The sequence below is a fragment of the Anomalospiza imberbis genome, chromosome 2, assembly GCF_031753505.1.
Source record: "Anomalospiza imberbis isolate Cuckoo-Finch-1a 21T00152 chromosome 2, ASM3175350v1, whole genome shotgun sequence".
Taxonomy (NCBI): Eukaryota; Metazoa; Chordata; class Aves; order Passeriformes; family Viduidae; genus Anomalospiza; species Anomalospiza imberbis.
In genome coordinates this window covers 73,487,399-73,512,871 of record NC_089682.1, presented here as the reverse complement: position 1 = coordinate 73,512,871, position 25,473 = coordinate 73,487,399, and the positions used below count along the sequence as shown (strand labels likewise).

The window sequence follows — 25,473 nt, the reverse complement described above, 5'->3', positions numbered from 1 at the left end:
AGCTGGATGGCTTTTGTTTCTACTCATCAACAGCAGAAAAGGCTTTGATGCACAGCACTACCTGTCTATTACATCTTAATTATCTGAAGACTCAGAATATCAGCAGAGTTTCCCAACAGATCCATGAACTTGCTTTTACCCTAGATTTGTTACCAGACTATTGAATACCTTGCTTGCTTCTTTACCTTTTCTTAGGGCTCAGCTTCAGTTTTTCCAGGATCTGATCATTTATACATCACAGAATCAGAATAACTCAGATTGGATGGGACCTGCAGAGTTCATCTAGCCTGGTTCCCTGCCCAGAGCAGGTCTCATTAGATCCAGTAACTCGGGGCCACATCAAATTGCAAACATTTCCAACGACAGAGATTCCCCCCACCTCTCTGGGCAACAATACTTAACCATCCTTACAGGAAATTTTCTCTTTATAGCTGATCAGAATTCCTCATCATTTGCCAACTGCCTCCTGTCCAGAGTAGTCTGGCTCTGTCTCACTTATATCCTGTAATGACAGTGCTAGACAGAAGTAAATCCATCCTGAGGCCTGCTCTTTCCAGGATGAACCATTCCAGCTCCCTCAGCCTTTCCTTGCAGGTAATGTGCTCCAAGCCCTGACCCTCTGCTGAATTCACCCGTTTGTCAGTTTCTTCCTTCTACTGGGGAGGCCAACACATGACACAGCCCTCCAGATGACCTCTTCCCACAGCGGGATCATTTCCCAAACCAAGTCATCCCAGTTGCAGTTGGCCTCCTGCAGTGCCTCATATTCAATGTACTGAACATGATGAGGTTCCTGTCATCCCAGTTCTCCAGTCTGTCCAGACCAGCAGCCATGCCCTCCAGAACATCAGCTGGTTCCTCAATTTGCAGGACCCTTACTACCTATTTATTCAGCCACAATCCTGCAAGTCTGGTGAAAAAGAAATGATGGGAGACTGTATCCAAGCGTGCAATTTCCATTGCCCTCCCCTTGTTCACAGCACCAGTCCCCTCACCATAGAAAGCTGTGGTGGTGGTCAGCCATAATTTGTTCTTGAGAAATGCATTCTGGCTGCTCCAAGTAGCTTTGTTAATCTTGTCTAGGAACAGCTTTTATAAGTATTTGGTGCATAACCTTCCCAAGGAAAGAGGCAAGGACAAGCAGCCCACAGTTTTCTGGATCTTCTTTCTTACGCTTCTGGAAGATGAGTGTGATATTTGCCTTTCTACAGCAGTTATGAACTTCCCCTCCCTCCCCACTCATCTTTTGAAGAGAAATGACCCCAATTTGGAGGACTGAGATTTACTTGGACAGACTACAGCAGTGGAAGGTCAGAAGTGTATAATTGTTCCATGGCCAACAAAAGACTCCTACCCAAGGACTGGCCTCTGTGCAGGCTCAGCTGCTTCCATCTCACCTGTTTTGCTGCAGTAGATGCCAATGCATTCTGTTTTAAGTACAGGGGAGCTGCCACATTCCACAACTTCTCCTGCAAGGCCTACAAGAAAAAAAAAACATGAAATGATGATAAATATCCAATTCAGTCTAAACAGTTGGTTGAAAAAGCATGCCAAAGCTTTCTTTTGTGCTTTTAAATACAACACAGGGAACCAAGGCCTCCAAAATATACCTTGCTCTATAAAGAAACAGAGATACCTATACAACTAGAAAATATAAAGGAAGTTGAGAATAATATTAACAAAGCTGTGAATGAGAGACTTGTTAAGCCAAATTCCTTATACTTCATAAAGAAAACCAAGAGCTCACTTGTTATCAACCCCCTGAGACCAAGATCAGGGTAATCTCAGAGAGAAGGCAAAAAGTGGGAATAAAAACAACTGTCCCCAGAAACACACTTACTTCCACAGTCACATTTCTGAACTTTCCTCCACTCCACCAAAATCCTGGAGTTACTATGAATATTGTGTCTAAATCAGCTGCTGATATTTGTATTAAAAGCAAAACAAAACAAACAAACACCAAAACAAAAACCCACAAAAACCTCAAAAAGAAAAAAAAAAAGAACACAAAAACCAAACAAAACCAAACAAAAAACCAATAAAAAACCAAAAAACCTCAACTGCCTACCACACTATTTGCTTTTTGCTTTATGTTTAAAAAGATGTAGAAAGCTTGACTGATGATTTATATCACTGCCTCCTTTTTGAAGTTGCCTGTCCTTAGACACAGCTATGCACAAGGCTGGCTGTAGCCAAAGCTCAAGAACATAAAGACTCCTTCACCCAGGCCGGCATATGAGTCCCAGTTAATTGCCCCTAAAATCACAGGGTATACAGAGCCTTTAAAGGTATGGAACCTTTGAGCCTTGAGAGGCTGGGAAATGAAAAAAAAAATTTCCCCCAGCAGCTTTTTTCCTATTGGGAAAAGAAGCAACTGGAAAGAAATCTACTGAAAAGGGCTACATGGACATTCAGGTTCTCAGAATTTCTAATTGTGTTGTATGAGTGGAGGATGTCCCTGCCTGTATTAGATGATTCCTGGAATTAGATGTCCCTGGAATTAGACGATTCTCAAAATCCCTTCCAAGCCAAGATATTCTGTGATTCCTGATATTATCAGTTACTTTTCATTCCATGCACATTAGTTACTTCTCTGCATCACTGATCTATCAACTGTTCAGCTTAAGCCAAAAATGGCTGATGCAGCTTTTACCCTTCTTCCAAACAGAGCACACCTCTGCCAGACGCAAAAACCATCTGGTTCATTCCAGCCAAACCCTGGAGAAGGGCAACAAAGCTATCTCCAAAGGCTAGTCCTCTGCCTGCACAGCACATTTCACTTTGGATTTAGCTGGATTGTACTGAACTGTACCACTGCTCATCTGAAATACCTTTGGGTGATAAATGATATTCCAAGGATTTGAGGCCTGCCATGAGATATGCCAATTGGCAACTATGCATTAGCAAAGCAACTGAAATCCATCCTTGGTTTTACATAACAAAGCTTTCATTGAGTCCCTTCTGGAAACCCGTTTGCTGCTTGCTTTAGTTCTTGCTTTATATGTGTGTAAGTTACACTCAAACACCAAAGAATGCCAAGAGACAAACTTAAATACTACTGCCAGCTTACAGCCCTGAGCAATCTGATCCAATGGAATTCCTGACCCTGGCAGAGGTGTTGGAACTAGAGGGTCCCTTCCAACTCAAGATTTCCTATGAAGTAGTTCTTGTTTACAGCAAGAAGCTGACTTTGAAAAGGGACTTTTGCAAAGGGCTGCTGCAATGGTGTCTAAGTGGCCACTTCACCTGCTAATACTAATAGATAGATCATTTCAGCACTATAAAAGAAAGCATGACTGATATCAAGTCTTAAGAACTCCTCTGGCACTGGTGCCAATAAACCTATCTCTGCAAATCACCGTCTATAAAAATAACAGCAGTCTAACAAAACATTCCAGTAGCCACCAGCAGGGAAAAGTTACTCTCCTAACACAGTTGCCCTCAGAGTGATTTCTTACAGATAATAAACTCTGCACTGACAAAATGCTCATGAACCAACATAAGCCCTAGGTACAGCAGCAGAGGTCTGCATTGGCAAAGTTACTGCATAAATTATTTGCCATAAGAGGGAAGCAGGATTATCAGAAAGCCACAGAAGCAGCTCTTTCATCACACATCACTTTCCAGTATGAACATCAAAACATGAAAGCATGCCACTGTGATAGACTGGGGGCATTTTTGAAGAACAGCTCAAAAAAACCCAGATGAAGTCAAACCTTGATGAGGAGCAGCTGACACTGAAGGTAAGTTGCAGTGAAATCTGCCATCCCTGCCAGTTCTGACTGCAGCTCTCCAAGCCTCTGAAGATCACTGACGCATGTAAAAAAAAAAAAAAGAGAAAATAATGTTGAGACAGAGAACAGTTTAATCCAAACACATTCAGAAGGCAGTGACAATAAAGCCAGCTATTCCTGCTGCCTGCTTTTATTAGAACAAGCACCAGAAACAGCAGCAAAACACACACTGCAAACCAGTTTGCACCTTGGGACTTAGCATGTCCCTTCTTATGGGAAGCTGACACCCGCACAGCAGTGTCAGCATTAAGTCTGTCAACCCACATTACTCTGCAGCCCCATGGGAACCACACAGAGTGGCAACTCCAGATTTAACTTAAAGCACTCCAGCCTTCTACAGTAGCTAATGACCCATTTTTGTTACACTGCTGGGAAATCAAACTATTCATGTTGGCTAAGAAAGGTTGCTGGGAACGTGTTAGGCTCATGCAACCAAGTGTATCTGAAATAGAGCTGCCCTTTTAAGCCAAGCTAGAATCTGATGTACTGATATTTGCCCAACTAGATGGTGTGTGTTGCCCGGTATTTCTTGTAAATCATACAGCAATATAAGCAGCTTTTAATATGATAGAAAAAACTGTCAGTTAATGGAACCCAAAAGGCTTTAGTTCTCTACTGCTAGCCAAGTTTTCTTAAAGTGTGCATTAAAAAACAAAATTATTTTTTCTCACAGAACTAAAAATAGGTTAGATGATGTGGTTTCAACATGTGTCTTCTCTTCTCTATACTTTGCTTTGATCCAAAGTCTATTAAAATTATCACTTTACTTCCATATTTCCTACTTAATTCTTTAATTTTATTTTTCAGCTGATAATTTTCTTTTGTTTATTTTAGATTTATCTTTGCATTTAGGATGCAATTCTGAATCTTTGGCTCTGCCAAACCAGAGACTTGCTGAGCCCTGAGACATTAACAAAAATCCATGAGGTTATCTGTATAATATGCAGTCAAAGAAAATCTTTCCTAAGCAGAGAATCATAGAATCATTTATGTTGGAAAAGACCTTTAAGATCATCCAGTCCCACCATTAAGCTAGCACTGCCAAGCCCACCACAAGTACCACATCTATATGTCTTTCAAATCCCTCCTGGAATGGTGAATACACCACTGCCTTGGGCAGCCCTTTCCATGAAGACATTTTTCTACAATCCAATCTAAACCTCCCCTGGCACAACTTGAGGCTGCTTCCACCTATCCTCTTGTTATTCAGAAGAGACCAGTCCCCACCTGGCTACAGCCTCCTTTCCGGCAGTTGAAGAGAGTGTTAAGGTCCCCCTGAGCCTCCTTTTCTCCAGGATAAACACCCCCAGCTCCCTCAGCTGCTCCTCACCAGACTTGTGCTCCAGCCCTTCCCAGCTCCACTGCCCTCCCCTGGACACGCTCCAGCCCCTCAATGTCTCTTAAGTGAGGGGTTGTGCTTTCCTTCAACAGCAATGCACCAACAGCTGAGCCAGCCTCAACCTTACACAGGGATTCCATTTCATCTCTTTCCAGAGAGCAGAGTGAAGAGGAGGCTCCTGGGTGCTTAATTCCCATGTCACAATCCATCACAACACACTAATGGGGAACAGGATGTCATCTCTCAGCTAACAACTATGCAGATATTCAATTTCCCAGTTTTTATACAGTTCCAAATTCCACTAATTCTATTTCCTTACAAATCTTAAACAGATTTCAACATCCCTGTAAGAAAAAAAAATATTCTTGGATAGATGGAGAAACTAAGCCACAGACATATTTGCTAAACAGCCTGTCTTATATTTCTAACCACACTGCAGATTGATGTACCCCCCTAGGCTCTGCAGCCAAAACTCTGAGTCCCAAGAAGACACAAACTCCACAAGGTCTGTTATTGCTGTGAATGACAATGATAAAGGAGGAGAGAGTTATGTTCCATGACAACATCCACTGCTGTGAGCTGCTTCTATCCTTCTGCTCTCAGCAACCAAATTGCTGGTGTAGGGATATCTTGCCCTCTGCAAAATAACCTTTAACACTTTTTTTGGCTTTGTCCAAATCCTCCCTTTGTCTTAAGGATGGAAAAGAGAAGTTAGTTTAGTATCATTTCCTGGGAGGGCAATCCCCTCAGGTAAAAAGCCAAGCCAATAACTTCCATCAACTCAAAAAACTGAAAACAGTCATGGCCTGGAAGCTTCCCAGACCCTCATGCCTGAGAGGTTCTGGATGCTTGCTTAGAGATTACCTGTTTCAAGTGTTTAGTGCATTAAATGCTTTGAGACTATATTTTAGGCTGGCACAAAGCAGCTGCAAAACAGCTGAGGACAAACCTCACAGTTCCCACAGCTGGGTTTTCAGTGAGGAGCACACTGTTTACTCTCTGCTGCAGATGGGTGTGACAGTGATTCACAGCAACATACACACAACAGAAGGCAGCTATTTTGAAGGAATAAAAATAATTAAGCTTTTTTAAAATTCCATATTCCAAACAAAGCATTTTGGATTGTTTTCCTAACTCTTAAAATAAGGCTCTTTTGCTTTTTCCAAGCAGAGGAATCACATTGAAAGAATCCTTTTCAAGTGTTTTGTTCATGTAAATCAGTCTAGAGATGAAATGGAAGAGGCAGCATAAAACCCACACTGAGAAGAAACACCACACACCCTCATCTATACAGCAGCAGACAGCAGCACGCAACAATGTTTTCTATTCCTGGAAAAGCTCTCTGATTTGAAAACTGATGAGGAATGCCCAAGTCCTTTGTAAGTGGGACTGGCAATGAGAACCCAAAACACCAGAAGCAGGTCCTTTCCTGCAGAATGAAAGGCCATAGGACCCAGAAAATGCAAGAGCAAAGGGGACAATACCTTTCCCTCCCCCACCCAACAACAACAAAAAAAAAAAAAAATCTTGTTGCATGCACATTACAAATAATATGATCAAAATTACAAGGACACAAAACTGAGAATGAGACACAAGGCTGTCACCCATAAACCACAAAACCTGAGAGTGCATTTTAGCATGAGTGAACAGTCCAAAAAGAACACCCTTACCTAACTCTTACCATGTGCTGAAAAGATGCCCCCTGCCCAAAATGCACACTGGTTATTCTGGGGGGCTGTGCCAGACCTGAGACCATCCATTTGATTTGAAAACAGGTCACAAACACTCTTTTATCACAACAGTCTCTAAAGGAAGGCTTAAGTTAAGCACTGCACAGAAGATTACAACACTCACATTCGGAAGCAAAGCGCCTGCATCACAGTAATTGAGCACCCTAAGACATCTTTCTATAAAGAAGGCAGCTTGAGGCCTTACCGGATGGTAAATTCCAGCAGCTCCTGTATGCCCCGTGGGTCGAGGTGCTGAAAGTTGTAAACCCTCTCCAGGCTCTGATGCAGGAACTGCTGGGAAGGATCTTCATGTGGGGTAATACTGGGAGAGACAGCAGAGGACACCAGCTTTCTACCTGGCAACTGAGAAGGAACACACACACACCAAAAAAAAAAAAAAAAAAAAAAAAAGAAAAGTCTAACACAAGGAATAACACTGCAAAATGCTGACATCTATTTAACAAGAAACTAAGAGCTCCAAATCATTTCTCAAATACAAAATTTATACCAAGGCTTTCAAATCTGCATCTTTGTTAGTCAATCCTCCCCACTTTACAATCCACTTGCACTAGAGATCCTCAGGTTAAACTTCAACATCCCTTTGAGGGAAACATCTTCCTCCTCTTACATTTGACACTGTGAAGCCAAGGAAAGTCCGAGACCACACAAATCACCACTCATTTTATGAGCTGTGATAAGATGTACAGCCAACATCAATCCTACCCATACTTCCATGCAGGAAAAGCATGTTGCAAAGCAGAATGGAACACATTTCACCCATGAATAAACTGTTCAGGTAGGACACAAGTGAAATGTTGGAAGATCTATAAAGGCCTTTCCCCACATATACAGTCAGAAACTATAGAAAACTCCCAGGAATACTGTCCTCCCAGTATTCTTACCTAACCAGCAAACCATGTAGTATTCTCACTTGAGAGCAATGATGTTACTATTCTCCCCAAATTATTACAAATTCCATGCTGTAACAATTTAACATTTGTCTCTCCTGCCTTAATGCACATTTCAATATTAATTCCCATGGTGCACAGGAGAAAAGCCTTTCAGAATCTAAGTGTTACACACAGACAGACACGGAAGAGACTGGCAGTATTTCTTACAGGTGTCTAAGTCAAATCCAAAGCAGTTCTACTTACTCTTAATGGAGGGACCAGGTGAGAGAGACTGTCCCGAAGATACGCATAATGTCTGAATGTATGGTCAGAGAACAGGGCAGGCATTGTTGGGCAACTTTTAGCAGCATTAAAAATCAGAACCAGAACAGCAATGTCTATTGCAAATGGATTGTTAAAGAAAAATGAAAAACAGCAAGAAGAGCTCCTTGGGGATAAGAAGTTAAAACAAGTCACCAACAACCCTTTCTTTGGCTACTGTTTGTCTAGGAAGTTCTCTATAGTTGGAAAATACTGAGCCAAACCCGAAGAAACAGCTGTCTGTAGCAGATGAAAGCCAAGTACAAAGTGCAAACATTACAGGGTGAGCCTGTACTGGAAAAAAGACGTTACTGCCAACATGGGATGGCTCAGAGGCAACACAAAGGAAAGGAGCCAGGGATCCCAAATACAGAATGAGTGCATTAGGTGGAGTTTCAGTCTTCCTCACAGCTTACTGTGCTCACCAGTTTGCACCACAGAATCACAGAGTGGTTTGGTTGGAAGGGACCTTAAAGACCACTAGTTCCAACCCCAACCTGCCAGGGGCAGGTTCACCTCCCACTAGACCAGGTTCCTCAAGTTTTTTGGTGACCTAAGAGCATCCAAAATTACACATTTACTGCCAAGTCTTTGAAAATTGCTGCATTACCTAAGATGCCCTGAAAAACATCACTCTGCACAGACGTTAAGCAACTCAAAGAATCAAACATGGAAAGATAGTTCTGAAACAAAACACATTTTCACAGTCTGAGACCTGCAGAAATAGAGAGCAGCCAAAGGCTTTTGAAGTTAGCCCAAAGGCTGACACCTGCAACAGGGCTGATCCCAAACATAAGCTCTGATTCAAATTTCTTAAGTGCTTTGAAGCAAACAAAACTGTATTTTTAAATATCAGTTTACACTGGAAACATGCTATTGAGGTTTACCCCAGCTTCTGGCTCACAGGCCTATCTTCACGTAATATGCCTCTGTAAAATTTGGTGGCAAGTTACCTCCAAAACATTCTCTAACATAATATTCTCTGGTTCCTGGCAGGAAGGTGCACTGAGTTAAATAACAGCATTCTTCCCCCTGCAAGTCTTTAATTCTTTAAGTTCCTTTAATTCTCAATTCACAGGACAACTTTACTCAAATTATTACTAAACCATGTAATTACAGATTCCTTTCTCTCCACCTGATTCTAGCCTGTTTCAATTCTCACAAGGCATTAATTTAATCTGTATAGAATTTCTGGTCGATGGCCTGTGACTGGTGAGAAAAATAAGGAACAGCTTCTAGAGGAAGGTTCCAGTCCAGTGTGTCTCAGCAAGCATCAGAAATAACATTATGTTCTGCCATCACACAGAAGGGAAGCAAGGGGAATAACAATGGAAAAATGCATTTCCAGGCATCTCCTGTTGTTGAGGAGAATGGTGTATCAATAATCGTTTGTATTCTAAAGCACTGGAAGAGCTAACAATAATATAAGGATTTCTGATATTGAATTATTTCAGAAAGATGAAAAATTCAAAGCATTATGGAGATTCAGGCACTGCTGTACTTAAGAGATGGTTCTGTTTTATAAACTGCACACCAATGAGCATAGCAAAAGTTTTACCTAAAAAGAAAACAGATATGAAAAAACACTCTTCTTATTTAAAAGCTAAAGCATCTTCAAAATTAATGCAAACTAGACAAATGTTTTGACACAAAAGGGCTCATCTGCAAAGCCTAAACCTTGACAAATTGCTTGATTATTCATCACAGCACAAAAAGAAGACCAATTACAGTCCACTGATATTTATGAAGATGGCTCCAGCTAACAGTTTTTCCATCACTTGCTGAGTAACAAACTAAGTGCAAAGGGATTCAGAAACAGGCACAGGATTGTTTGTCTGCTACAGTGAGAAATGGTTGAAGAAATGTGAGTGTCAGGAAATCATTAATAAAATCTACTGCAGTCAAAATTATCAACTGGCTTCATGAATAAAGATACAGGCTGGGTCATCCATGTCTGGCTCTGGAGTGTCAAAGAACGGATGTGTACTCAGCAGCTCTGGGACTAATGGAAGCACCAAAGTGGGATGCCTGCTTCCCAGGAACTTCAAGCATCTGGAAATACAAAGATTGAAATATATGTTAGTAATCAGGCACTTTTCAAAATACAACATTCTAAAGCATTACTACTTTATATTGCAGCAACACTTTTAGACAGTCAGCAAGAAAATCCTGCTGTCCAAGCTCACCGTTTCTTTGCAACTGACCATTTGCATCAATATTTTATAGGATCTGAGAAAACTGGAAGGACAAGCAGTAATAATTTCAATTTTTTTAATTTAAAGTGTCCACAAAATAGTTAACACTTGGAGTTAATACAATCCAGGAAGCTTTAATACTAAAGACTGGTGAATGAGTGCATTTTTTTTTCTTCAGAAATAAGGAAGATAGGAGGTAAAACCTCAAAACCCTCAAACTCCAAAAACAATGTAAAAGTATTCTGGAAGTCAAAGCAGGCTAACATAAGTGTTTCCAGTAATATATCTAAGAATTCCATCTCAAACCATGTGTGTGGAGCACCATTCCCTTTATTGCTTCCATTAAACAACCAAAAAATCTGATGCAAAAGTTCCTTCTTTTTACTTAGACAGAAAAATTCCTCTGACAGCACAATGCCACATGGCCAGCCCACTTATCACAACTGATGCAGTGAACTGCTGGTAAATATTACTATTTAACACAATGTCAAGTAAGCAAAAACACTTGCATAGAAGAGATGAGGTTTCAAATGGAATTCATCTTTCCTGTGAATGCATTGAGTGCCTGGAATAGGCGGACATTTCCAGGAGTGGTCATCAGATCTGGATTCCCAGTGCAAGTATTGACAAACAAGAACAATACAGAGTTTGCACACCAGTCATGAACAAGTACATATTTACAGAGTAACAGGATTGTACACCTGCAACACCGATTACCTCCTTAACACACTCAGTACTTCCTAGCACCTCACTTCCTAAAAAGAAGAGGAAAGTAAGTAGACACACAAGGACACTGAACACACTCACTTCCATATGGATTCTCTGTCTGTGGGATACTTGGTCAGGTTTTTCAGCAGCTCCACCAGAGCAAGATGGATGCCTTCTTTAGTTGAAACATTGGTGCAACACAACAGTTCATGAAGAGCTTCCCGAATGTCCCTTGAAGAATCCTAAAATAAAAACCCAACGCAGACACCGCTGAGTGAAACATGCCTGCACACACATTTACTTTAAAGGTGGCAGCCTCTGTTCCTTGGCTGAGTTAATAAAAGAGGTCTGTGAACAGCAGTGCCTGTTTCTAGTCACCAGAGCTAAGCACAGATGAAATGACAGACCAGGCATGTGCTGCAGAGACTCCTGGTCTCGTTCTCCTATGTGCTTCCTTCACTGGAATGAATGGGAACTGCTTCACTGCTGACCTGCTCAAGCAGAGCAAAAATCATTACTTGGTTTGGGTGATGTTGTATCTTTGCAGTAAGAGAAAAGGAAGGTGTTGGGCAACTCAGTAAAACAATCACCAACGACCAACGATTGTTTTAGCATTTTCACAGCAGCGTTTTATCATTTTCAACCCAGGGAGCTCACAGGCTTTCAGCCCAGTCATCAGCCTCCAGAGAGTCTGAGTAAGCACTGAGGACATGTCAATGGCTGGACAGACTAGAATATTCAGCTGAATTAATTACATTCCTTCTGCCAAAAACCACCACCTCCATATCCATGTATCACCATGCTCCTTGCTATCAGCATTTGCCTGACGCTGCTGGACACATCGTGAAAATTTGATAAGATACAAGAAGGGGATGCTTTTCAATGGTGGATTTTACCTTTTCTAAATTATAATTTGCTAAGTATCAACAGCTCATTCATCACTGTCTTACACAAAAGAAGAAAGAGTAATCCTCTCGTAAAGGCTCTTAAATGACATCCAACACACTTGAATGATCAACAAATGGCTTTTGTTGGTCAAAGACAGACTATGACCACAGAGAAGACTGGAACTCTAAGGACTGGAATGACCATGGACACAAAAAACTCCAGATCACTAATAAAACCCACCAGAAATGTGGTACAGAGACAAGCAAGGCAGAAGACCACGAAAGGACAGAGATGAGCACAACTCAATAGAAACTGAGATAAAGGACAACAGGGAAAGCAAATTCCAAAATCTGGTCAGAAAAGCAAGGTGTACCTGCTATAATTATTCTAATAAAATGAAAACAGTAGAGTGAAAACAGAACTTACTCTCAACACCCTGGGGTTCCATATTTACACTGCTGGAACCAATTTAGGCACCAAGGTTAATGGTATTTTTCCACATCCTTTATTTTTGAACTGGAAGATGGATTTTACAGAAAAGCACCAAGCATCTTTCAGAATCAGACAAAACCATTAAAATGTTAATTCTACACTTAAGCTATCCCAATGCCTGATGATAATTGATTTATCATACATGTTAAGTCAGCACAGAAATCCCCAGCCTAACCAGGACATTTTCATACCTCAATGCACAGGTCCTCAGCTTAAACAAATGTAAATAATGACAAAAATGTGAGGCACCTAAAGTTCATTGCGTATTTGCAAAGTCAGATCATATGCCACAGCATTTGTTGCAGTCTGATAAAATAGGTTTAATTAGTTTGCTATTTCCTGAGGCACAACTGAAAGTAGCAATGAGCAGTTGCTGCCCTGGGTCAAGGAAACAAAAGGTGAAAAGACTGAAACAGCGGATTTGCAGCACCTCCCAAGGCACTTTCCAAAAGAAGCAGGAACTTGCCTACTACAAGCAGTAGATTAAAAAAAGCCTCAAGGGCTATCGCTCAGCAAATAAATCAGGTCTGAGAGGACAGTTTGACACAGAACCATTCATACAGCCAAAATCTCTTCCTGGATCAACCTCATCAAGGAAGAACAGATGACTCATGCTATTCCCTGAATCCTGGCTGAACACCGACTGGGAGGATGCTGGTTGGGAAAACTCAAAATTATACGGCAGAGAACACTGACAAACACACACAACAGAAAGAAGATCTCAGGTCCATGGCCAGCTCTGCTTGGTGAGCAAAGATGTAGCCAAAGTAGCTGAGTCAAAGAAGCAGAAAGAAAATGAAGCTGCATGCAACATGAAGTGCATGGAGTGCTGGACCTCAGCACAAGACAGAAGGAAACACATGGAGGCAACAGCACAGTGATCAAAGGAAGAGTTTTTATCTAAAATTTGTCTATTTCAGAAGTATTCTCCTGTACCAGTGCTTACAAGCTACCAGATTTTAGGAACCTTTGGCAGAGTTCAAAGAGTCAAAAAACCCCAAAAAAGGGTGGGTTTGCTCTCAGAGGAAGGGACTGATTAGCAGTACATAATTAAACAACGCAAATCAAGCAGGAAGGGACTGATTAGCAGTACATAATTAAACAACCCAAATCAAGCAGGAAAGCAATTCTTGCCCTCCTCAAGAATTTCTTACCTCCAAGACAGCTAACACAGTATCCAGCTGGTCTTCCCGCAGCGTGATGTTGTTGGAAATTTTTCTCATTGTGTGTATTGACTGCAATCTGACCTCCTCAATTTCATCATTAAACATGTCAACCAAAAAATCCAGGCATTTCTCCGCAAAAGAAGGTGAGGACTGAGCCAACATACACAGGGCTTCAACCGCAGCGATTCGAACCTCTGTTAAAAGAGGAGCAGGGAATTCACTGTAAATGAATTAAAACTGTCTGGTTTAAAAGGACATTCACCCAACAGTCAGGTCTTGTACTCTTCAGGGGCTGGGCTAAGGACAGGAGATGCTAAGGAAACACTGAGAACAAAGAGCCTAAGCACGGACCAACTGGGGACCTCCTCACAGGCAAATCTTCAAATCAAGTCTCACTCCTGATACAGCCCCTGCTGCTGCCATAAGCATCTGCAAAAGGGACCTGCAGGTGAAGAACAGGTTTCCAATCCATCAATAAATACTGCATATTTTATAGTGTATTTTGAAAGCATAGCATTAACACTGGTATCTTAAGCAAACTAATTTAGTTAATTAAACTGTGGTTGTTTTATTCTTCCTGATATTTTAATTGCTTGGAGCTTTCACTGCATTTTTAACTTGCTATGCAGCACTTCATGAATTGCTGAAAAGCCCCAGAGAATCAACGTTTTGGCAGTTAACAGAATGAAAGTCTTTGCTTTCTGACGTCAGATTCCTCAAAACAAAGGAAAAAGGTACCACCTAAATATTAAAATTATTTGAATTAAAGTAAAAAAAGCATCAGAAAGCATCCTGAATGTACTTATGCAGTACAACATTGCAGGAATTTGAAGAATACCCAAATATAACAAGGTTAGGCAGAGATGAGATTCTCTTTCCTATAATCATCCTCATTAGCTTCCCTAACATTTATGTGCTATGAACAGAAAAATGGTAATTAATCTGATGTCTTGCAAACATTTTTTTTTAAACATATTTTTAGTTTTTACTCGAATACCTCATCTTGAAAACATTTACTTGAACTTGTGTGGAGCTTTTAGGCCTACTGTTCTTAAAGAACAGATCTAACTCCTCAGGATTCTAATCAAGTACAAAAATGCACAGACAGCAAGAGCCCTGCTTGCTCAGTAATGATGCTTTTGTCACAGCTCTGAGTCTCCATGGTCATTAAGACCCAGGTATTAAGAGAAGAGAAACATTTTGCCGATACTGCTCTCATAAGCTGACACACTAATTCAGATTTAAGTTGCAACATGGAATTCAAGACATGAAGCAGCATTACCAGTCAGGGAGAGCTCAGCAGTATTTAAAAATGCCGCAGTGGAGAGAGAGAGATCTGTGTATATTTCACATTTGTTCATTTTATCCACATTCCTTGACAGCATCATACTGACACAAGACCTGTGGCACAAGAAACTGGAGAACATATTTCTTCAGGCCAAGGGGCTGAACCAGTGAAACATTTCTTACCGTTAGTCAGAAAAAAAAGGTGCACTTTCAAGCTTCAGAAAGAGTTTAGCTACTGGGAAAACATGCATTTATTTGCAGGACTCATAGAGAAATAAACTCACTTTCACAACACAATCTACAATAATATTTTTGTTATGGTGGTTTTGTATGTTTTAACTTAACCTCATCCTTACAGTAACATTAAAGGCAAATTCAAAAATAACATTCAGAGCTTGGAATTTTCATGGTTTATGCAAATACCATCCTCACATTGTACCGGGAGAGGCTTAGATGGAAAACATTCAGGTTGTCAGTCATTGGAACAGACTACACAGGGAAGTGGAGGAATCGCTATCCCTGGAAGTGTTCAGAAATCATCTGGATGTGGCACTTAGGGACATGGTTTAGTAGTGGACTCGGTAGTGTTGGGTTAACATTTGGAATCTATGGTCTTAGACGTATCTTCCAACCTAAATGATACTACGAATTTCCTTCCTGCTGACAAAACACCAATTTCAAACAGCAGTAACTAACTTTGCCAATTTATGTCCACATGCAGCTGTTAAATTTAAGTCAACAACAACAAAAAATAATCCCAGTGGGTTTCTGCAGACCAGAAGCAAGCCACTTATTACCAGATATGTTACTAAAACTTTACCATTTATAGGAAGCTATTTGCTTTTGCTATCCAACTGAACACTTCTATCCAAAATTCTGTGCAACAATAACTGTATTGTTATTGCAACCTTTGAAACAACTGCCATATCAGAGATCACGATGATGCTCATCAGCCAACACACATCTCCTCCCTTTAGCTATTCCGTGGCCAGTTAACACTTACCATACATCTCATCTTCCAGGCCATGAACAAAAGCCCCACAAGCTCCTGATTCAATCAAGTTCACAGCACCAGTATCGATTTCCTCTTTGGGAGCATCATCTCCCCACTTTCTGCCACTTGAAAATTCCCCAGAGCTGTAGAGCTCTTTGGCTCGTTCATGTGCAGTGCGCTTCCTCTGTCCAAACAAGCATTTCAGTTACAACCATGTAAACTTCACAAGATGATTGAACAAAATATTAAACTGGGATCTGAAAACAGACATAGCTGGGGGCTTAGACATTGACACACATGCAAGTGCTAAGACAAGCAAACAGTACCTACTCTTCTATGGCTACTTCTAACTGCCAGTAACTCTTTGTAGTTTTGATGCAGGGAAAGGATAATAACAAATACATTTTAATTAACATATTCTTAGACATCCATTGTAAAAACAGCCAAACTCGGTCAGAACAAAGGCCCATCTAATTAAGAAGCCAATAAGTGATCTGCAGAAATGCTACTACTTTGCAGTTCAACTTGTTAAACTGCAATTAAATACTTAAATGCTATCAATACTATCCAGAGTACAGCAATGTGTAAAATGAGATATTCATTTAGTGTGCTTGCTAGTCTGCCTCCTTTTCCCACATGCTCTAAATAAAGCTATGCAGCACTTTCTTTAACAGCCTTTACCAAGCAGCACACAAAAAACAGCAGCTCTTCATCATTCTTTTGTAGACAGAAAAAAATTAACATAACCTTGAGCTTGTTACTTAAGGAAGAAACATTACTGAAAAATTTTGTTCACAAAGCTGAGTAGACTTTTAGCTACTCATGTTTCTTGAAATGATGATGGTTTTTGATCAGATGTTGCAGGATGTTTCCAAGAGCTTGCTCCTAGAACTAGGATACAATCTTTCCATACACTATAAGCAAAGCTTTTAACCAAAAACTATCAGAACAACACAAACGTTTACCTCTCAGTTGTTGCAAAAGTTGAATAGCCTAGAGCTGTTTCTTACATGCTTGGTTAATGAAATCTAAAACTAGCATTTGCTTCACTGACTTTAATCTAAAACAAAACCTGTCATCATCAATTAACTCTCATCAACCCTCAGGCAAGGACAAGGTGAACAAGCACACTCAATATTAACATACCTCTTGTGTAATTTTAGCACCTGTACACAGGAAACAAACCTAAACACTTACATACCCTCAGATCTGACATGAGCTTCTTGTCAAGGGTCTGCTCCAAGAAATGGGAGCTAACTTGCTGCATAGAACCCTAAAGAAAAAAAAATATCAAAAGGACGGAACAGGATTATTCTGAACTGCATCATATAATTTCCTGACTTATCCCAATATGGCATCCAATCTTATCCACTCATTCTAACAGCTTTATGCAATGCCTGACAGTATTGTACATCAGAGTCTAAAAAAGTGAACTTAATCAGAACATCTTATTTTCCCACTGAGGTTAATGGGGCTTTTCTTGAGTTCAGTTGGTTCACATGTCCTGTGGTAGAGAAGTAGGGTCAGGAAATTATGACAAGGATTTGGTTTTTTCTTTAACCATCTACTCTCAAGGGAAGAATCACTATACAGTTGAGCTGAAAAACTGTTGGGTTTCCTCAACCTTCCTCATTTACTTCACCTCAGAATTCTGGGATAAATTTACCTATACAGTTTTAAATATCCTCCCATTCTTTTTTTTTTTTTCCCAAATATATATGAAAAGTCAAGTAACTTAAGAGAAACTATTCTCTGCCAGAGAAGAAAAGGATGCAACTTACCAATAACTTTGCAGCTTGTACTCTTACAACCCAGGAACCATCACTAACCATATGGCAAATTTTTCCAAAGGCATCATCCACCAAGCGAATTTCTTCATTAGAAGAAGGAATCGGGACGATGCTGACATAGAGAAATCAGTTTGTTGATTGGATTCCATACTGGATGGCATCAATAAGAAACAACCATGCTGATTTCCTATGAATGTTCAACAAATACCAGGAACCAAAACTTCACTGCATCAATGCATTCTCATCAGGCATCAGCCATTTGTACACATCAGTTTCCTACAGCTCCTCCTCAGTCCTACTAGCACAAAATTCTCAGCATTAGGATGATTACTTGGCCAGTACCTTGAGGACAGTGCACACAGGACATACCTTTCAGGGTAAAGCTGACTGAGGACCCAAATCAGCTGAACTGCAGCACTGCGCACTTGTTCATAATCATCTGCCAACAGCTTGCAGGCCTGAAAGAACATTTATACCTGAAACATCTCCACCTGAGGTGTCATTCACTTCCCACAATGTCAGCAGCATCCTTACCACAAAACAGTTAGGACAGATTAAAAATCAAAATGAACCCAGTCTTCCCTGCTACTCCCTAGTATTTCTACGTTTGATCAGGCACACTAGATCTAATCAAGTCAATCAGGCACATGTTTAAAACTCCAGGATTGCCTGTACTATGCAAGAAGGATGAAATGTGAGTCTGCAATAGAACTGACTTGATACAGGCTGTAGATGCACAGCTTTACTGATATAACAGATACAAGCTTTATGGGTACTCTCCAATAAACAAAGGTTTAAGACTCCCAGACTATGACTGCCAGATGATAGGAATGCCTTCATCATGCCTTGCCCTTTCCATGATCACCTTCCCAACAAACAATATACAACAAAGCATATGATTTAGTGCATTCAAGCATAATGGATGCAAAATAACCTTTTATTTCCACTGTCATACAACAACAAGGAATATCTGCAACCTAAGTGTAAAATACTCCTCCTCTGCTCAGTGCCCTCCTCCTCACAAAACACGCTGCCAGAGAACTCAAAGAGAAAGATGTGCAAACAAGTACAAAACAAATATAACGTTTTACCTGACTATAAATAGCTTGCTGTAACTTTAATCCTCTTTCATGAAGCTGTAGCTGCAGGAAAAAAAAAACAACAAAAAACAATGCAAGAAAGTGTAAGTACAGGTTTAAGCAACACCGACTAAGTTATACACTGCCCGTTCATTGTCCCAACCTTCAAATAATTTTTTAGTGTTAGCCATAACTCAACCACAATTAGAACAGATAATTAATTACTTTACTACCACTCCTGAAACATGGATCCAAAAGTAGCATTTACATGGCATGAAAACTCATGGGCAATCTTTCTGTTACTGAACCACAGGGACAGCAAAGTGTCCTACATTGTTTCTTTTTAGAAGGATGACGTAACAACGTCCAGGAGAGAGAGATTTCAGAGAGATTCAAGTGCAATCGGATCTCCTCAAATGAATCTTCCTTCTCTGGAGTTTAGTAACATTAATTCAAAGATCCTTGTTGACCATCACATTAGATAGAATATTATTATAAACTTTCAGGGGAATAGAGAAACTTCTGTATCCCATACACTTACAGGAAACTCACATTAAGCAGTATTTTGAAATGCATGGTCTTTGCTTGCATTTCTACAAAGCTAAAAGCTTCTGAAAGGTCCCCACACAAAAAAAACCCAGTATATAGTATATATCATGAACAGTTAGAGAATGCTAATGAATGTAACCATGAGGCTACATGTTTGCTTTAAAACAAACAAGCTTCTTTCTGGACTTATCACACAGATTTCCTATCATAAGCAGATACCTACTGCATTTTGGAGCACTAGTAGTTTACTGCAGTTCCGGTAACCAATACTAAATCAAGAAATAAATTTGTCACTAAAAGAAAGAGCCTACACACACTCAAAAGAATGAACAAGTTGAAAAGCTGCTTCAGCTATAGCTGAAACAGAAGTTATGAACCACTCAAATGCCCTTTCAGATCTCATGTCACTCTAATATTTCAAGACCTACCTTATTTTTTCAGGTAGTTTTGATACAATGAAAAGGCTTTTACTAATTTAATTAAAATGATCTCTAAATCAAACCTCTGTGGATTAGTTTGCAGCTCTCTCTCAGCTTCCTGATACAACCCCAAGCCATTTCTTCCACAGTACCAGCTACACTTACCATGGCTTTTATAGCTGCAGTCCTAACTCGAGGGTCCTGATCATTAAAATGATCTCCTATTATCTTCTGGACATCTTTGGCTGCCTGGCTTTCAGCCTCTTTTGCAACACCTTTTTCCACTGGGCCAAGACAGCCAATTAGCTGCAGACACTTATTCCTTACACCATGAGAAGAATCTGTCAGATGCTGTGGAACAAGAGATGAGCAGATGTAACTAAATTCTTATGGTTCTTTCAGCCCTTTGAAACATCGTGCTATGTTTCCTGGCAGTTATTAATGTTAGTATTGTACCAGTTTGTTGAGAAAAATTAAAATAATTTTAATACTGGCTACCTTTGTTTTTTTCTTGTGGCAGTGACAAAGTTTCCTGGCCAGGGTGGCCTCCTTACCTTGCAGGCTACCTCCACCAGTCTCATCCTGACAGATGGATTCTCTGGGAGTTTTGTGCCAATCACTAACAGGGTGTCCAGCAGCTGAGCAAGGACTTGGTGAGACTCTGCAAAACAGAAGAGTGAAAGGCTATGCACTGCTTTGCTGAACTCTTACCAGCTACAGGATCAGAGACTGATCCACATTGGAAGGCCACCCTGAAACCTTCTCCTTTCAGGGCCTGAACTAGCCCAGCTCCCTCAGCTATGCCTTGTACATCACATACTCCAATCCTCTACCACCTCAGTGGTACTGCTGAACTCACCCAACCTTCCCAGCACTAATCTGGCACTGGGGAACCCAAAACTGGATGAGGTATTCCAGATGTGGCCTAACCAGTGCTGAGTAAAAGGGTATAATACCCTCCCTAGACCTGCTGGCTACACTCCTGTTGATACAGCTTGATGAGCTGGTCTCTAGCATGATATAAAAAAACTTTTCTTCAAACACATTTCCATTTTAAGCAAAACTGTCCTGTAGAACAGAGAACCTCAGAAGCAACAGCTCTCAGATGGAGATGCAAAAGCAAATTTTGCATTCCTTTAGAACAAAGATATAGAGCAGGCAGGTCAGGGGAACATTCTTCTCCTCCTCGGAATGTGATGGTGTTATCTGTCATCATTCACAAAATCAGAAAATAAATACTCTAAGCAGCAATTCCCAATCATACATCTGAGATGTAAGGCCTTGCCAATGTCCCAAATGCTTTGACAGCATGATTCCACCTGGACCTCAAGTACCACATCAAAAGTGAGACTTACTCTCATTCTGAAGGGTGTTAATGGCATCATCCATAATGCAGTCTGGGGAAAATCCTGCAGTCTTTGACAACAACCCCAGCAAGGATGCAATCTTCAGTCTTACAGAGGCATCATTCTCCTGGAAGGAAACAACATCCAAAAAAACCCCCAATACAGCAAGGTTAAAGAAAAAAAAGAAAACATACATCTACCCATTTAAGAAACAGCAAATGCTGTCATGTGATAATTACATAAGTAACCCTCATCAATTAATATTCCTTTAAAATTAATTTCAAAAGTTCATGCATTTTAGAGATTTATTTTGAGGCTTCTAGAGACTCATGCACCCAAGACTTCTGGTCAAAACTGGACAGTCCGTCTTTCACTGTATTGCCTAGGATATCCAATGCAAAGTAGAAAGGCAAAAAGTCATCTGGATGTCATACTTGGATTTTACCAAGCATTTGTGCAAAATTCAGAGTTGCAGAAAAATTACAGTAACAAATATCCCATCTTTCAATAAGAAATTTTACAGTTACAACTGTTATATCTGTCAAGTGTTTAAGAGAGACTTCAGTGCCACACACAGCCTCCAAGTGACAAAAGTGACACCCAAGGCAGCATTCCCTTTCTCAACTGAACTGAGATGTGTTTTTTATTTTAGGACTGAAGCTATGTATTTGAACAATGGATGCTGTCATCAGGACTGTATGGGGACTGTCCTACCAAAATATATAGGGATGAAGGAGCACAAGGCTACAGGACCATCTTAAACAAACAATGACACTTCAAACAAATAAATCATCACATAACTTCCACTGCAGCTACAGCTTTCAGGGTCAGGTTTCTGGATGATCAGGGAAAGTTTAAGTGTTATGGAGTACTAAGAAACAAGTTCTTTTGAAAATTTTGTCTGTGAGTAAAATAATGTCAGCTATGGTAGTTTTGAAAGCAGTATTTTTAAAAGCTGGATTCTGTAACAGCCTGTGTGCTTGCCAGTGTGATCCTGTCTGCAGGTTCATGAGTCTCTCTTCTAATACAAGCTACAAAACAAACTTCAAGTACAAATAATCTGTTATTTGACCAGGAACTCTGCATTTCATAGAATGAGAGAATCATTTATGTTGGAAAAGACCTCTAAGATCATCAAGTCCAACCCTTAACCCAGCACTGACAAGTCTACCACTAAACTGTGTCCCCACGTGCCACATCTACACATCTTTGAAGTACCTTCAGGGATGGTGACTCAACCACTGCCCTGGGCAGCCTGTTCCAGTGCTTGATAATCTTTTTAGTGTGGAAAGTTTTCCAAATGTCCAATCTAAACCTCCTTGGAGCAGCTTGAGGCCATTTCCTTGTTCCAATGCTCGCTAACTGGAGAGGTTTGGACAGTTTTCCCCATAGATTTGATATGAGGCAGAAATTCTTCACTGAGAGGGTGGTGAGGTACTGGCCCAGAGAAGGTTGCCCAGGGAAGCTGCCTCATGCCTGGAAGTGCTCAAGGCCAGGCTGGATGGAACTTCAGGCAACCTGGTCTAACAGAAGGTGTCCCTGCCCTAGCAGAGGGGTCAGAAGTGGACGATCTTTAATGTCCCTTCCAACCCAAACCATTCCATGATTCTGTGATTTTAAAAGTGCTTCTTTTTTACTACATAAGCAATAACGAAAAGGTTTCTCCACTGCTAGAGAAAATTAAGAACAAGGTAAGGACACATCAGTCAGGAAAATGTTGGATAAAGCTGAAACAGCTCTAGACAGCTGGGCTCCCTGAAAAACTTGACATGTCTTTTGTCCCTTGCCAAGTTAACTACCACACAGGCCATGTGCAGGGATAACTTGTCACAGGCAGCTGAAACCATCAGCACAGGGATCAAGTAACACAATCAGAAATCACTTGGGTCGAGGGCTACAGCTGCTCACTCTCAGCCCAGGCTGTTGGCAACTGAGTCAGCAACACAGGAGCCTGTGAGCCCCTGTTCAACGTCCCACACCAAGCAAACAGGAGCAGAAGGAGCAAGCATGTTTGACTCCCAGCTTCACCACCTTGTAATAATGCTCCAGCAGGATCCTGACAACTCCTTCCACACTCTCCACTTCCACGGGCTTCCTGGCAAACTGGAGCAGGTACTGCAAGGCATCTGCAGGCGAGGTGGCTTTGCACAGGTCCACGTGGAGCGCTGCCGACTTGCTGGGCTTGGTCAGCCGCAGCTTCTTAGTGGACAGGTCCTCATGCTGCTGCTGTGGGCAGAGGGACACGGCTCAGAAACACAGTGTATCCAGACCCACTCCTTCCCAGACTGAACATGGGGAGGCCTAAGGAAGCTCCCATGTCCCACGGCAATCACTAGCCCCTCCTTCATCCATCTGAGAAAGAAACACATCCTCACGCCCCTGTGGATGTTACTGTCCTGCCCACGTAATCCCTGTCCCCACGAAACTCGGCCTCTCCCCACCCTAGGCTGGGTCAAATCCTGCTGCTTCCAACACCAAACAACTAATCCAGGGCAAACACGACTTCTCCCACTCCCACCGGCCTGGAGCAGCCAGAAACTCGCTGTAGTTCCTTCCCCAGTCGCGGGCTGGGGGATGCTTCCTCCCTGCAGCAGTCGCGGCCCTGCTCAGGTCAAAGAATCAACATAACGAGTCTGGTTGGAAGGGACCACAGGGGGTCATCTCGCCCAACCTCCCTCTCAAGCAGGGCCATCTCAGAGCACACTGCACAGGACTGCGTCCGGACTGTTCTTGAGTATCTCCAGTGAGAGAGACTCCACAACCTCTCTCCCTCTTCACCCTGAGGGGAACATCTTCCCTCAGACCTCTCTCCTCCGGCAGCTCTAGCCTTCTTAAACTCGGGGCCGACCCGTCCCGTTCCTCTCCAACCCCTCAGGGGCCGCCCCAGCCTCGACGCTCGGAGAGCGGGCGGCGCTCCCAGGCTCGGCGCCGGGCTGGGCCGGCGGGTTTCCCCACAGCTCCGCTTCACCCGCGGGCACCTCTCGCCGCACGGCAGAGCTCGGAGCCGTCCATCCTGGCCCAGGGAGACGTGTTACCTGGACCACCTTGGTGAACTCCTCATACACCCGCTTCTTCAGGTGCGCCGCCATGACGCCGCCGCGCAACCCGGAAGAGGAGCCATAGAGCTGCCGCGGGGAGGGGCCCGAGTGCGGCCTCTCTTTCCGCCCGGAGGCCGCACTCGATGGTCCGGCGGCCTCCCGTTGCCATGGGGACGCGGGCCCAACATGGCGGCCGCGGCTCGGCCCGCCCCGCAGCCAGACCCAGCCGCCCACCCCGCCCCAGGGCGTCTGTTTCCCCACAAAGTACGCCCAGGTTTCTTTCACTGGTGTTCGATTTTAAGCCGACTTTCCCACCTATTTGTGCTTTTTTAGCAAAAAAGGAAAGAATGTTCATCAGTTCTTGTTATATAATTCCCTTCATTAATTAGTATTCTGTCCTCTATTAGTTATTTATTCTTGCTTCTCACGTTAATCAGTCCCCATTTCTCAGTCTTTTTGTTATCTTTTTCCCGGGTAGGGAGCTTTGCAGCACGTACGAAGAGTCTTTGTTAGTCTTGTTATCTTCTGGTTTCTGCAAAACACCCGTGTAGTCTATAAATTCTGCATTTTTGTGTCCACTTTCAGAGATACATCTCTCTGGCAGGTTTTGTTCATCAAAGCATATGAGGGCTAGTTAAGCAAAACTTAAAGTTTCAATGATTTTCCCAATCAAACTAACAATAACAGTTTGTGTAAAGAAACTTACCTACGTGCTGGCTAAAAGTGACTTAAGACTAAGGCAATGCTAATAAATAATATACCGATTATGATTAATTAAAACAATTAATTAGAAACAATTAGAAAATTTATTTCCATCAGAATCGTAGAATCACTAAAGTTAGAAAAAATTTATAAGATCATCGAGTTCAACCATTAACCCAGCACTGCCAAGCCCACCACTAATTTCTGTCCCCAAGTGCCACATCCACACTTTTTTTGAGCTCTTCCAGGGGTGGTGACTCGGCCAATTTCTTGGGCAGCCTGTTCCGATGTCTGACCACCCCTTCAGTGAATGCGTTTTTCCTGATTATTTTCCTGGCACAACCTGAGGCCATTTCTCTAGTCCTGTCCCTCACCTGGCAGCACCCTCCTTCCAGGCAGTTGTAGAGAGCTATAAGGTCCCCCCTGTGAAAAATGCATATTTTATGATTGGCTTTTCGCAAATATTAAATTGAATACTATATGTATTATGTTATATTGATTAGAAGTGCTGTATTAACATTTTAATAGTATGGTAAATGTAGTTTTGTAGTTAAAATAGAACCTATGTATGTGGGGGTTTTTTTACTAACTCAAGCAAGAGATGAGATAATGAAGAAACTCTTCGCACAGAGATGGCAATGATGGGGACCCATAAAGAATTACGGCCTCCTTATCGGAAAAGACAAACATTCTTCCACCTTCTCTCCGTCTTTATGGAACCACCAGGATTAAGGGGAAGAAGTTGA

General features: G+C 41.7%; 1 protein-coding gene across 3 annotated transcripts in view; it reads right to left on the bottom strand.

Annotated features, from left to right (window-relative positions):
• The window catches only part of INTS4 (integrator complex subunit 4), a 32,596-nt gene extending 8,417 nt beyond the window's left edge, over positions 1-24,179 (bottom strand). The window contains exons 1-17 of one of the 3 annotated variants that reach the window (XM_068181718.1): positions 24,023-24,179; positions 23,019-23,213; positions 20,997-21,114; positions 20,196-20,302; positions 19,807-19,992; positions 18,686-18,736; positions 17,964-18,052; positions 17,586-17,706; positions 17,006-17,077; positions 15,814-15,988; positions 13,512-13,717; positions 11,077-11,219; positions 10,011-10,126; positions 8,018-8,151; positions 7,069-7,226; positions 3,717-3,810; positions 1,398-1,478 (exon numbers count right to left, since the gene is read on the bottom strand). In XM_068181718.1, the coding sequence (XP_068037819.1) occupies positions 1,398-1,478; positions 3,717-3,810; positions 7,069-7,226; positions 8,018-8,151; positions 10,011-10,126; positions 11,077-11,219; positions 13,512-13,717; positions 15,814-15,988; positions 17,006-17,077; positions 17,586-17,706; positions 17,964-18,052; positions 18,686-18,736; positions 19,807-19,992; positions 20,196-20,302; positions 20,997-21,114; positions 23,019-23,213; positions 24,023-24,076 (2,100 nt within the window). In that variant the 5' untranslated portion in view covers positions 24,077-24,179. The other 2 variants (XM_068181719.1, XM_068181720.1) reach the window with 2 other exon arrangements.
• Positions 24,180-25,473: the final 1,294 nt, after the last annotated feature.